Source organism: Triplophysa rosa, linkage group LG10 (genome assembly GCF_024868665.1).
Source record: "Triplophysa rosa linkage group LG10, Trosa_1v2, whole genome shotgun sequence".
In the NCBI taxonomy this organism is placed as follows: domain Eukaryota; kingdom Metazoa; phylum Chordata; class Actinopteri; order Cypriniformes; family Nemacheilidae; genus Triplophysa; species Triplophysa rosa.
In genome coordinates, this window is record NC_079899.1 from 3,812,338 (window position 1) to 3,824,743 (window position 12,406).

Genomic DNA, 12,406 nt, shown 5'->3' on the forward strand with positions numbered 1-12,406 from the left:
GCACTTAGAATGAAGACTTAACTAGCTTGCAGAGTAGACTTGGTGTTGCGTGCATGCACAGACGTTTGACCTGGATTGACTCCACAAGTTTGATACTGCGGGTCTAAAACAGACTTGAAACAGTCATTATCAGTAGTGTTCAACGCCCTTTTTGTCTTTCAGGAGAAGCAATACGCTCAGTGGATGGCCGCCTGTCGCCTGGCCTCTAAAGGGAAGACTATGGCAGACAGTTCTTACAACCTGGAGGTGCAGAACATTCTGTCCTTCCTGAAGATGCAACACCTGAACCCGGACCCACAGATCATAGAGCCCATCACCACAGACATTAACCCCGAGTGTCTGGTGTCGCCACGCTACCTGAAGAAGTACAAGAACAAGCAGGTAAATGAGGCTTCGGGACATAATGAGAGAGAGAGACAGAGGGATACAGAAGAGAGACAGAGATCCAAGGGAATGTATGGGTGGACAGGGAATTCAACTGAAAGAGTCTTCAGTTTATTGGCTCCACAAAGATTGTAAATATAGCTACAGTTTATAATATAATTCAAATGTATAATATCTCAATTACTCAGAAATTGCAATCTGGATATAATATATAGAATTTCACCCAACTGTACACTAGGGCTGTGTATTGGCAAGTGCCTCCCGATACGATACATATCACGATAGATGGGTCACGATACAATATATTGCTATGTATTTCGATACGATACACATTTGCGATATATTACAATACTTTAAATAGAAAATGTCAAAAGTAGAGCTAGAAATACAACATGCTGTACACCACTGGGGGTTTTCTGTAAGGATAAGTGTAAAAACATCCCTTACCTCTGCAGAGCGGCCATGATGTGCGATGCATGGACCTTTAGATCAGAGGTTTGGCTTCTCAAACTGTGGATTGCGCCCCTCAAGTGGGTAGCACAGGGGAATAAGGCGGCTCACGCAAGTCACTTGGCTGTTGTGGTGAATTACAGTTAAAAAGGGTGTCTTAAAAAGTGTTAAAAGTTGATAAATAAATTTAGAGAAAATTAAGGCCCTTAAAAAGTCTTAAATGCCATTTCCAAGGTATTAAATTTTGTATCATCTTTTCATATTTGTCCAAAGAGGTCATATGCGAAAGTTTGCCTAAATTAGCGTAGCTTCGTTTCTCTTTGTAATAAACCTTGCATTGGGTTAGTCCTTCTCTGGGGCTTTGTTCCCACTCTTTTGAATTACATTGCATTAATAAGGAGTTATCACAAACTAAGAAGATTTATTTTATATAACTCATTACTCCATGACTTATTTTGAAAACCAAAGCACACCCACACATCAGCTCTGAGAGCTCCAAGCGTTCTTATATTTTTCGCCATGCTCGCTTCCACTTACTTTTGGCCGTATGTATATGACATGATTTAAAAAAAATATTGATAGTAGAGGTATCACTATCGATACACTCGTGGAAAAAATGTTACATGTATCGATATTTTTGCACAGCCCTACTGTACACCGTAAGGAAAAGCCATACGAAAACAAAAATATTCCTTTTTTGTAATATAATCGCTATGACATAGACGGAAGAGCATTCGGTGGGACGGTGTAGTTTTATGCTGGTCATTGAGAAACAAAGTGAAAGTATTGAGGGAGGGACAGTTGAGTGGGAGTCAACAGAGGCTCCGGTGTGCCGCTGGTATCATCTTACAGCGCCTCTGGACTCCCTCCAGCTCCTGTGATGCTGGGGGGATGGTGGGCTTCCTGTCCTCCCTTCTCAATCGCTCCTCCACCATCTCAGCGCTGGAGGAGTTGGGGTGGGATCTTCAGAAACTGGCGGGAAAAGAATACAGGAAACAAGGCGTGCTGGGAACGCCGAGTGGCTGTCTGGAAAGGGACCGCAGTTTGGCTGAGCTGTGAGAGCGACGTTAAGAGCTTGAAGGTTTTTTACATTTGTCTACTCATTACAAGCTCAATTTCTTCCCTTCAAAGGTGTGCTCTGGTGATATTCCCTGATGATATGGGTCAGAACTTTAAAGCCAGTGTGTAAGTTAAGTGAAAAAGTAAACACATTCGACGGATGTAGTCATGATGGTGGGGGATTTCAGAGATTTCTTCAGTGCTTGACGTGTATGTGGCGCCACCTTGTGGAATATAGAGCATGTGCGTTTGTTCACCATTTCTCAAGTTAAAGGAACAAGCAAACATGATACATAAGCATTTTCAAGCAAAAGCCAGTATGTATATTAGCTCTGTGAAACAATGTTACTCACCTATCGAGAAGAAACAAAGTAACCTCGCCGCGGGATCGCAGGCCTTCCTGTTCCTCGAGTTCTCTCCAGAGCTGAAACGCTGATCCGATATTTACACAGGTCCTACTTCGTGCCTGATTGTAAGCCTTCTGTATTCCGCCGACGTTTTCCTCTTTTGTTTTTTTATCTGCCATCTTTCTCTTTCTGTAATGTTCGTCGAGCACTCGTAGACACGCCCCTTACTACTAATTGGCTACATATTTGTTTTGGTATAGTCGACCCGGTGCGTTTTTGAAAAAAAAAACTAACCCTGCCTTTAATGATGAACTACAGCTGTCAGCTGAACTTTGGACTCTTTTCTAAGTTTAACATCTTAAAACCTGAATATAATGATTGGAGTACTGCGTGAAAGATTTGATGAAAGTGGCATATTTGTACGTGTTAAGGAAGGAAAGTAGAAAGTAAAGGAACTGATTAGGCAGTTATCCTTAAAATTATTCATAATTTAATCAATTAATCTTAATGCAACAAAACACACAAGAGTTCCACAAAGTTCAGGGACACTTAAATGCGCTTTTTTCTGCATAATATGCATCCCGATGCATTTGTGTTTAAGTTTGATTAGTCAACAAGATAATCGTTTAAATTGTTGCAATCGACCGATTAATCGCTCATTGATTAATTGTTAACATTTCTAGTTTGCATCTTCAGAGACTCCTCACCAGTGTTGGGTGTAACTAGTTACTAAGTAATTAGTTACTGTAATTTAATTACTTTTCCCTTGAAAAAGTAAAGTAAGGGATTACTCTTATTTTTCTGTAAAATAATTACAGTTACTTCTGATGTAATTAAACTAAATACTTTGTGGAATATGTGTGTGCAATAGTGGAATTGACATCAAAATTCAAAGTCTAACTTTAAAATCCGTGCTTTAATGTATAATTCTCACATTTGTAATACTTTGGTCAGTTAATAAGAGAACTTTATTTAGTTTAATATTATTTATTTGAATGAATTAAAAGAGCCCTTTCATGCCTATCCTTGACTCACTTAACTAATCAAGGTTGATGTAGGATATAGAAAGTAATTAGTAATAAGTAACTAAATACTTTTTGGAGAGAGTAATTTGTACAGTAATCTAATTACACTATTGAATATGTAATTAGTAGCTAGTAATTAATTACTTTTTCCGAGTAACTTACCCAGCACTGCTCCTCACAGAAAGATCTATCATCAGCTGAATAGATTGTGAATGTTGTGGAAATCAAATGTTTGTCAGTTCTGTGTGTAACGTTTATGTGAATTTGGAGCCAAATGTTTCATCACAGTTAGCGATATTGAAGTGTACCGTGGTGTTGTACTGTATACCACAGTTTACTTCACAACATCTTTTTGCGTTTTTGTAAGTAATGAAGTATTTTGCTATTGCAGATTCCTCTTAGCAAATGTCACCTGTGCTGATGTGAATACAGTATTCCTCTGCTCTCTTCCCTCCAGCTGCTTACATGAACCTCCCCTGCCGTGTACTCACATGTGCAATCTGCCGATTTCTCTCTCCTTGTTTATTAACTGTTGTTTTGAACCTGCTGTGTCTGCTTGTTTTGCTGCCTTATTCATTTATTTGCTTTTCCTCTGTTTCCTCTGTGTTCCTTGCTGTTTCCAACCTCCTCAGCCAGGCTTTGTCAGGGACCTGGTAAGTCAATCATTTGATAGTGGGTTGTGGTAAATGTCCACGTCTTTTCATGCTAGACATCATTCCACTAACACCGGCTATCATGAAGTCATTCAGTCTGGTATTTTGTTCCAACTCGCCTTCCTTTAACCACTTTGCTGTTTTTGGAAGTATAGCTTACCAAAAATGTCATATTGTTTTCTCACCTTTAAAGGAATAGTTAACTCAAAATTGAAAAATTCTCTCAGTGTTTACTAACCTTCACGCCATGCCATATATGACGTATGTATATGGCTTCATTTCTTCAGTTGAATAGAAAGATTTTTAAAAAATGCCATCACTATACGTTTTATTTGTATGGCATCCAAAGAGGACAAGAAAAAACAAAATCATCAACAACAAAAGCACTCAAATCATGTAGATGACTTCAAATTCTATTGGCCTCTGCACGTCTTAATATCGTGACAATTAGTTATAACATATGCAAGAAATTGTCTTACACTTAGAATGGAGCTTCCACATATTGAGGACACGCATGTATAGTGATCTTTGTGTTTAGTTGCAGTCAGAAAGTGGTTAAGACTTTTTATGGAATACCATGAGGATCAGTAAATGAGGAGAATTTTCATTTTTGATTGAACTATTCCTTTAACAGTCACTGGCATCTCTCCAAAACAATAAAAAAATCAAGACGATAAAATGGTGTTTTAAAGGAGTGAAATTTCAGGATAATTCACTCACCCACATGTCATACAAGCCGTCCGTGTGTTTATTTTTTCTGTTAAAAACAAATTGATGCCTTTAAAGAAAACTTTCATTGCTCTTCTCCATATAATGGACTTAAACGGGGGGCTGTTGGTTAAGGTCCAAATTTCAGTTTCATCGCAGCTTCAAAAGGCTCTACATGACACCAGCCAATGAAAAAGGATGTTGTCTAGTGAAACGATTAGTTATTTTCCAAGAAAATGACTTCCACGTCCACGACTTCTGTATTACGCAATCACGTTGAAAAGGTCACGCGTGAAGTTCCGACCCAGTGTTTACAAGTGTGGAGAAAGAAGATCGTTCAAAGTTCTTGGATGTTGAATGACAGGTTATACTGTATGTCTTAGTGCAAGATTATTATTTAAAATGGTCAGTTCGTGTGCATATCAGGGATGTTTAAATCTTTTGACATCTACGTCACGCATAACCTTTCCAACGTGATTGCGTAATACAGAAGTCGTGGACGCTCATCCTGGAGGACCGCCGAGGCAGAGCAAAAAGTATATAATTTTTTCGTTTTCTTGGAAAATGACCGATCGTTTCCCTAGACAACACCCTTATTCATTGGCTGGTGTCCTGTAGAGCCTTTTGAAGCTGCGATGAAACTGAAATTTGGACCTTAACCAACAGCATTGAAGCGCATTATATGGCGAAGAGCAATGAAAGTTTTCTTTAAAGGCATCAATTTGTTTTTGACTGAAGAAATAAACACACGGACGGCTTGTATGACATGTGGGTGAGCGAATTATCATGACATTTTACTTTTAAAGTGAACTACTCCTTTAAGACACAACATTGCAGATTGAACCAGATAAACTGTTGCTTGTTGATTTCATAAAGGTTTTGAGTCATTCTACAAAACGGGTGCCATTTACGTCCCTCCTATATTGGTGACTATGTTGGTATCCAGCATCTTACTAAAATTCAACAACGTTACTTATTTATTCCTATTCCAGAAGTTACATTTTTGGCCTGTCCCCACCACTGTTTCCAAAATCCTGTTATATTTTTTATTTTATTTGCATTTATTTATCTGGCAGTGTGTTACTGAAAAGTACTTAGGTCTTTTAAATGAGCCGAGTTACCAACTTATTTTCTCAATTTATTTTTATTCCATTAATTCAGAATCAGAATTGATAATTGACAATAAAAAGTGAACTGAAGGATATGTCCATGTCTCTTTTAATTCTCGTTTATTTGTGTGTTATGTTTATCAGTTTTTATCATACGTTTATCATTTTATCTTAAAATATCAACCCTGTTATTTTGGTTTTGCAAAGGAAATGACTGATACCTGGGAAGGGTATTTTTGGTAAAAGATTCATGATTACTGTTATTTAATGTGCACAAGTGGAATTAACCTGTAAAGAATGAGCAACCCTGTTACTGTAGTTTCAGGCATGTATCAATGCTATTAAAAGTGTATACACTTTATTTTTTGATGTAACGTTAAAAATATTTTATACTTTAAAATCATCTTTTACTTTTTCCTCGTTTTTTTAGAATGACCATTTTAGTGAATTTAAATCGTTTAACATCGGGGAGACTCCAGTGACATCATTCTCGTACATGTGAAAATGTTTCATGTTGCTGATGGTATAAAACTGGGGATTGCTGGTATTGTAATGGCTTCTGTGAATGTGCCGATGTTACACAGCATGTATAACACGGATCATAAACGATGCTTTAACAAACACAAGTGTTTACTGTGAAATCTGCCATGACTGATTACAGCAGCACTTGAACCATGAAGATCTTTTCTGACTAAGTGTCATGTTGAACTGTGTGAATTCACTGCTGGATCGTCTCACTGCGTTTGGGGACTTCATCATGTTGTCATGTTGTACAGCGTGTCTGTGTTGAGTGTTCATCGCCGTCAGGTTGTGAAGCTTCGTGTTCTTGTGATTAAAGATGAATGTGTGTGATGGTCCACAGATTTCTGCCCGTATCCTGGAAGCCCATCAGAATGTGGCACAGATGAGCCTGATTGAGGCCAAGATGCGCTTCATACAGGCCTGGCAGTCCTTGCCAGAGTTTGGAATCACCCATTTTCTTGCCAAGTGAGTGTTTGTCTGTAACCTTCTGTCCAAAGTCTCGATACATGTTTGCATGTAGTTCCTTTTAACTGATTATTGTTGATTTGGTCAACTAAGGTTTCAGGGAGGAAAAAAGGACGAGTTGATCGGCATCACCTACAACAGGCTGATCCGCATGGACGCTAGTACAGGAGACGCCATCAAGACCTGGCGCTTCAGCAACATGAAACAGTGGAATGTCAACTGGGAGATCAAGATGGTACAACACTATTCTTGTTCAGTATTTTGATAATGTTATTTCCCTGGTTGCTAACATTAGCTTACACCAAACAGGTTCACTATTGACATCTATGTTTCTTGTTTATGTCATAACATGTAGACATTTTTCTAGTTGTTGTGCTAAAAAAACATAGCATTAGCATCATGTTAGCGCATTGTTAAATCGTGTTAGCATTATAGAAAAACATTCCAACATGTTAGCATCATTTTAAATCATGTTAGCATCTGGCTAAAACATTAAGCATCATTACTTGCATCATGGTAAATGTACGGTATGGTACCCCATACTTGGAATTTTCCTCTGCATTTAACCCATCCAAGTGCTCACACATTAGGGGCAGGTGAACACACACTGCCTGGTCTGAAATATCATAAGTAAATGTAGGAGTCTGATGAAAAATGCTCATTTGAACGAAAAGTCGTCTGACGGATTTAGAGGGTTTTGCATCTCAAATGCAACTCTTCATATCTACTTACTATTGCTGTTGTGCGGTACAAATTTGTAAGTGGTAAATGAAAGCCATGACACTTTTTTGCCTGCATATGAACACAATGCACAAGAACAGCACTTTTCCTCAGAAATGTTTATTGATCTTGCTCTCTTTTCTCCTGTCAGGTCACTGTTGAGTTTGCCGACGAGCCCAGTCTGTCTTTCATCTGCGCGGAGGTCGACTGCAAAGTGGTGCACGAGTTCATCGGCGGCTACATTTTCCTGTCCACACGTGCCAAGGACCAGAACGAATCTCTAGATGAAGAGATGTTCTACAAGCTGACCAGCGGTTGGATCTGAGCGCTGCTTATCCTTTAGCATCGGGGAAGGGGACTGACTTTATTTTACTTTAACACTTGTTCTTTTTTTTGAACTACTCCAACATGGTCACATCATAATTGCTTAAAGACTGACATGTTTGTTGCATTTGCGCTCCTAAATGCGTGCATAACACTAGCCTGATTGAAGACATGGTGACGTCTCACAAATTCTCACAGACGTCCCCAAGTTTCTTTGAGAAGAAAGTTTTAGAAGAAGAAAAAACGGTTTACTGCGTCTCCCCAGCAATGATTGAGCTGTCAGAATGAAGCAATAGTAGTTATCGCTTGCACGATATATGTATGATCTTTCACCCCGAATAGAAATATGCCAGCTTTGTGCACCAAGAAAATGCCAATTTATTTATTTATCACGAACTTGTGTTACATTTACATTGTTTTTGGATATTTGTTGAATGTTGCAGTGCTCATTGTGCCTATTAATCTTTTATATTCTAACTGCAGTGCATTCATGTCAGACACTTAAGAAGGAAGTTGTTACACTAGATGTGACGTTGCTGCTTGTGAAAAGATATGAATGAAGGAGATTACACTACATCAATTCAGTCTGATCATGAGCTGAAGTCATTAGTAAGCACTTCTACAGTCTTTGCATCTATAAGCTGTAGTATGAAGTGTCCGTGTTTGTATCGGGTGCGAACGCCCTCTGCTTTTAGCTGTCGTGTGTTCAACACAAAATTTTAGGACAGATATTTTTTTACACTATTGACGGTGGGTCACCCACTTTTTTTGTAGCGAATGGCTTGCAATGCAGCGACATAGGAGAACTGTCATGAAGAATTGAATCTGTGCCTCAAGAAGATTCTTTTGAAGGTCATTGATTTCCATATGGAGGAGTTTTCTTTTTTCTTCCTATGAAGCTATTTTATTATCACCAATATAGTATTATTCAAAAAGCAGTTCTTTATAATGCACCAGCGATAGGTCACTGTAAAAAAAAACAATAAAAACATCCAATTTCCGTTTTTTTCTTTTCAGCATGAAGGAACGCTAAATGAAGTATTAGTTTTTGTATCTAATGTATAAACACAGGTTTTAAAGAATTGTACAGTTATGTTGCTGCTTTTTTCTGTCATTTTTCGGAAGTGTATTTTTTCCAGAAAGCGGGAAAAAAGCCATTTTTTTGAGAATCATTTAGAATCTGATGCCTGCGATGTTACGGTCTTACTGAGTTTTATAAATATATATATAAATGCATATGAAGAAATGGAAAATGTTTTAAGCTTCTGGTTGGAATAAAATAATTTAGATCATTTTATGTCTCTGATATGAGGAGCTTTTGATTTTTTTCCTGTTGTGTTTGTTGCCTTAACTGACAAATAAATGTCCATATTCGTTTGATTCGACTGCTGAAACGCATGTCCTTAAAGAACGTGTTTTATACACTTAAACACTAATCAAGTGCAGCAGATTCTGTTTTGTATTTTCGGTGACTTTTGTAGTGCAGCACGTATTGTCAGTATTTTTCATTGTTTCCCATATGAAGGTGGTTTCAGCAGTGAGGCGTTTTGGTTTAGTTTCGTTTCCTCAGATGCCAGCAGTGTATTGCATGGCCTGCTGTTTTATGATTGTAAAATGCCATTTACCAAAAGAAATAAATAATAAAATCATTTTATTTAAAATACCAAGAGGATGATTTAGCTGAATGCTTTTATTTAATATTAAGGGTTTTCCATCATCCAGGTCATAGTGTTCAATCTTCACCACTAGAGAGCAGTCTTACTACCAAAATGAGCTGATGCAAGGCTTTCCTTAAAAGAAATGAAGGCATCTCCAAAATTCTGTTAATATTTTGAGATTTATTCTGTTAAACTGTAGTGTTGAAAATGCATACTTTTCATCCGTCACAACAGAAATCCCCAGAATGTTTGTTTTTTTGTTGCTAAGATTAATTTTTGTAAGTCCTGTTACGCATGTAAACGTGTACAAGACATGAATGACACTGAAGATGATGGATACACTGACAGTACTAACCTTTACATCAAGCATTTAACAAATGTGACGCAGCACGAATATACATAGACACAATGAGTAAAACATACATTAACACAATTATACTAGAGCTGTCGAACAATTAATTGTGATCCGCATCCAGAATAAAAGTTTGTGTTTACATAATATATGTCTCACCAACAAACATTTTAACTCCTACCAGCCATGTTTGTTATTCGCTTGACATGCATTAGTATCTTATACCATTGAGTTTTTAAATGACCTCTGACCATTCATATTATAAAAATGAATAGAAATGGGCCGAGAACCAAGCCCTGAGGAACACCCTGTTTGAGTAATGTAGTGAGAGATTTATCATTTTGCATTGCAATGTATGGTCTATCTGTGAGCTAAGAAGATAACCAAGATGTGACAGTGCCTGAGAGACCCATCTCTGAAAGGTCTCCCATGTGTTCAGGCTAAGAGACACTTCTTTTAAATGTCAACATTTACACAAATGATTTATACAAAATGCCTCTACAGGATGTTTGTCATCTGTGTTTTCACAGGTATGTCAGAAATGTGGTGAGACTGCAGTGGGTCATCGGGTCACGTTTACTTTGAGAAGCTGACAAACTCAGTGGCTGTCACACATTTGTTAATACTTTTGAATTCTCAGATGCAGATAACACGACGCTCACTTATCACTGTTTATTCTGCTTTACACAATTCACTGCAACATGAGCACAACACAGATGTCAGTATTTATTATTTGACACATAAAACTGGCTTAGTAAATGTGCTTTGTCAGTTTTTCCGTCATTAGTGTTACCCAAACACATACTCAAAAAGTTGAAAACGGTTTGACGAATGCAGATTTGAAATGATTTACTTGTCTTGCTGTCATTCTCTAGATGGGGTCCAGATACAGTTTAGACACTTGATGTGATTTTCACAAGGTACTTTTGATACTATATTATGTTTATATCAAGTAATATTTTCAAGCGAAAGGAAAACTAAAACAAGCATGTGTTAATAAAAAAATGGCAACCTGTTTATTGGTTTACAAATGACTTTAATTTTGTCACAAGACATGCAACAAGAACCAATGAGATTATGGGGGCCCATTAGTACAAATTAGGTCTCAGATCAAGATGCTTTTTAAACCATAGCCTATTGAAGGAGTTCAATTCTTAGATCTTTGGGCTACTTTTACTAACGTCATGCTTCTTGAAAAAGTTTTTATTAAATAAAAGTTTTCTAAATACATTTGCACAATTATACTTTTTGTATACAAAATATTTAAGATATTAAAGATATATCTTATCTATAAGATATATAAAAAGTAAACAGGCTTTAGTACACCCCTCCCAATGTGCACCATATTACTGAAAAGTGTCCGTACAGTTGGGAAGTCCGTCCTTGGTGGGCATAAAAAAACAAAAAATAAATGCAAAAATTGCTCTCAATGTTTAATCTTATATAATTCCCACTCTGGTTTATGTAAAAAAAATATTTTATGATTATGATTTTTGTGAAGTCTAACTATCAATATTGCTCTCAATCGTTTCTGTATGTTATATTGTTCTATTGGCATTAATAATAAAAAAAAGTTGGTAAAGGAATTGAATCAGAATCAGGTACAGTGTGACTTGATGTGAATCCAATGAGATCAGAAGGAGTCTCCGCGTCTGATCCACGTCACGAAGACGAACAGAGAACCTGTGGTGTAGAAACACGGACACTGATACACACACGAGCAGATGAATCGTATGAAACACGGGGACTGATATACACATGAAACACGGCTGAACAGACACTGTGTGTGTGTGTGTGTTAAAACTTTGGCGCGTTTGCAGATGGACAAACCTGAGCGGACGCGGAGCACGCGAGGAGAAAACACGCATTGAGGTAAGAAACCAACAACTCTCATGCAGTCTGTCTCGTGTAGTATTTACTATGTATATTTACACAAGTATGTAGTCGTTAAGCAACTTTTTCTGTCATTTGTGTTCATTGTAACGTTAACAGAGCGCGACGTCGTTCATGAAAACAACGTGACTAATTTGTTACACGACCGCTTATTTGTTAACCATAGCACTTTATAAACGGACTAACACCCTCTTTCGCTTTTTACTACTTGTGATGTGCGGTTCTTCAGGAAAGCAAACTCAGCGTTACGTGCATTTACACACATAATACAGCCTTTAAACTCGATGAAACGTTACAGCTGTTAGTTTTTCCCGAGAGCAAACAGCACACAAGCGCTGAAAGAACAGACGAAACTATCACAAAAAAATGTGACTTCGGTTGCATGTCGAAACCTTGTGAGCTGTCTGCCTAGACAGGATTTTTGGTCACTAGTGGTGCGACAAAGCCTTCATTTTTACTTGCTGAAAGGCCAACATATTCACAACCTTACATGTTGGTTACATTGTGAAAAAAGTTTAAAGGGGTCTTCAACAAAATCTGTCATCGTTTTTCACCCTCACGTGGTTTGAAACCTGTATATGACACTTTCGTGTGTGGAGCACAAAAGAAGATACTTGGAGAAATGTCTCGGTGGATTTGTGTCCATCCATACAGTCAGTGGTTGCCAATGTTTAGCCAGATTGCAAATGTAATTGATTTAATGTTTAATCAACATCGAATTGGTTAAGTTCAACATA

The 12,406-nt window shown here is 37.7% G+C and overlaps 2 protein-coding genes across 6 annotated transcripts in view; both read left to right on the top strand.

The window, feature by feature from the left end:
* Nucleotides 1-9,991, top strand: part of fermt2 (FERM domain containing kindlin 2) — a 45,087-nt gene extending 35,096 nt beyond the window's left edge. The window contains exons 13-17 of one of the 4 annotated variants that reach the window (XM_057343901.1): nucleotides 163-381; nucleotides 3,898-3,918; nucleotides 6,598-6,722; nucleotides 6,816-6,957; nucleotides 7,594-9,991. In XM_057343901.1, coding sequence (XP_057199884.1) covers nucleotides 163-381; nucleotides 3,898-3,918; nucleotides 6,598-6,722; nucleotides 6,816-6,957; nucleotides 7,594-7,767 — 681 coding nt within the window. In that variant the 3' untranslated portion in view covers nucleotides 7,768-9,991. The remainder of the gene's footprint in view (nucleotides 1-162; nucleotides 382-3,897; nucleotides 3,919-6,597; nucleotides 6,723-6,815; nucleotides 6,958-7,593) is intronic. The other 3 variants (XM_057343903.1, XM_057343902.1, XM_057343904.1) reach the window with 3 other exon arrangements.
* Nucleotides 9,992-11,395: 1,404 nt separating this feature from the next.
* stxbp6 (syntaxin binding protein 6 (amisyn)) overlaps nucleotides 11,396-12,406 on the top strand; it is a 37,985-nt gene continuing 36,974 nt past the window's right edge. The window contains exon 1 of one of the 2 annotated variants that reach the window (XM_057343907.1): nucleotides 11,396-11,648. The gene's annotated coding sequence lies outside the window, so the exon portion shown is untranslated. The remainder of the gene's footprint in view (nucleotides 11,649-12,406) is intronic. The other variant, XM_057343906.1, reaches the window with a different exon arrangement.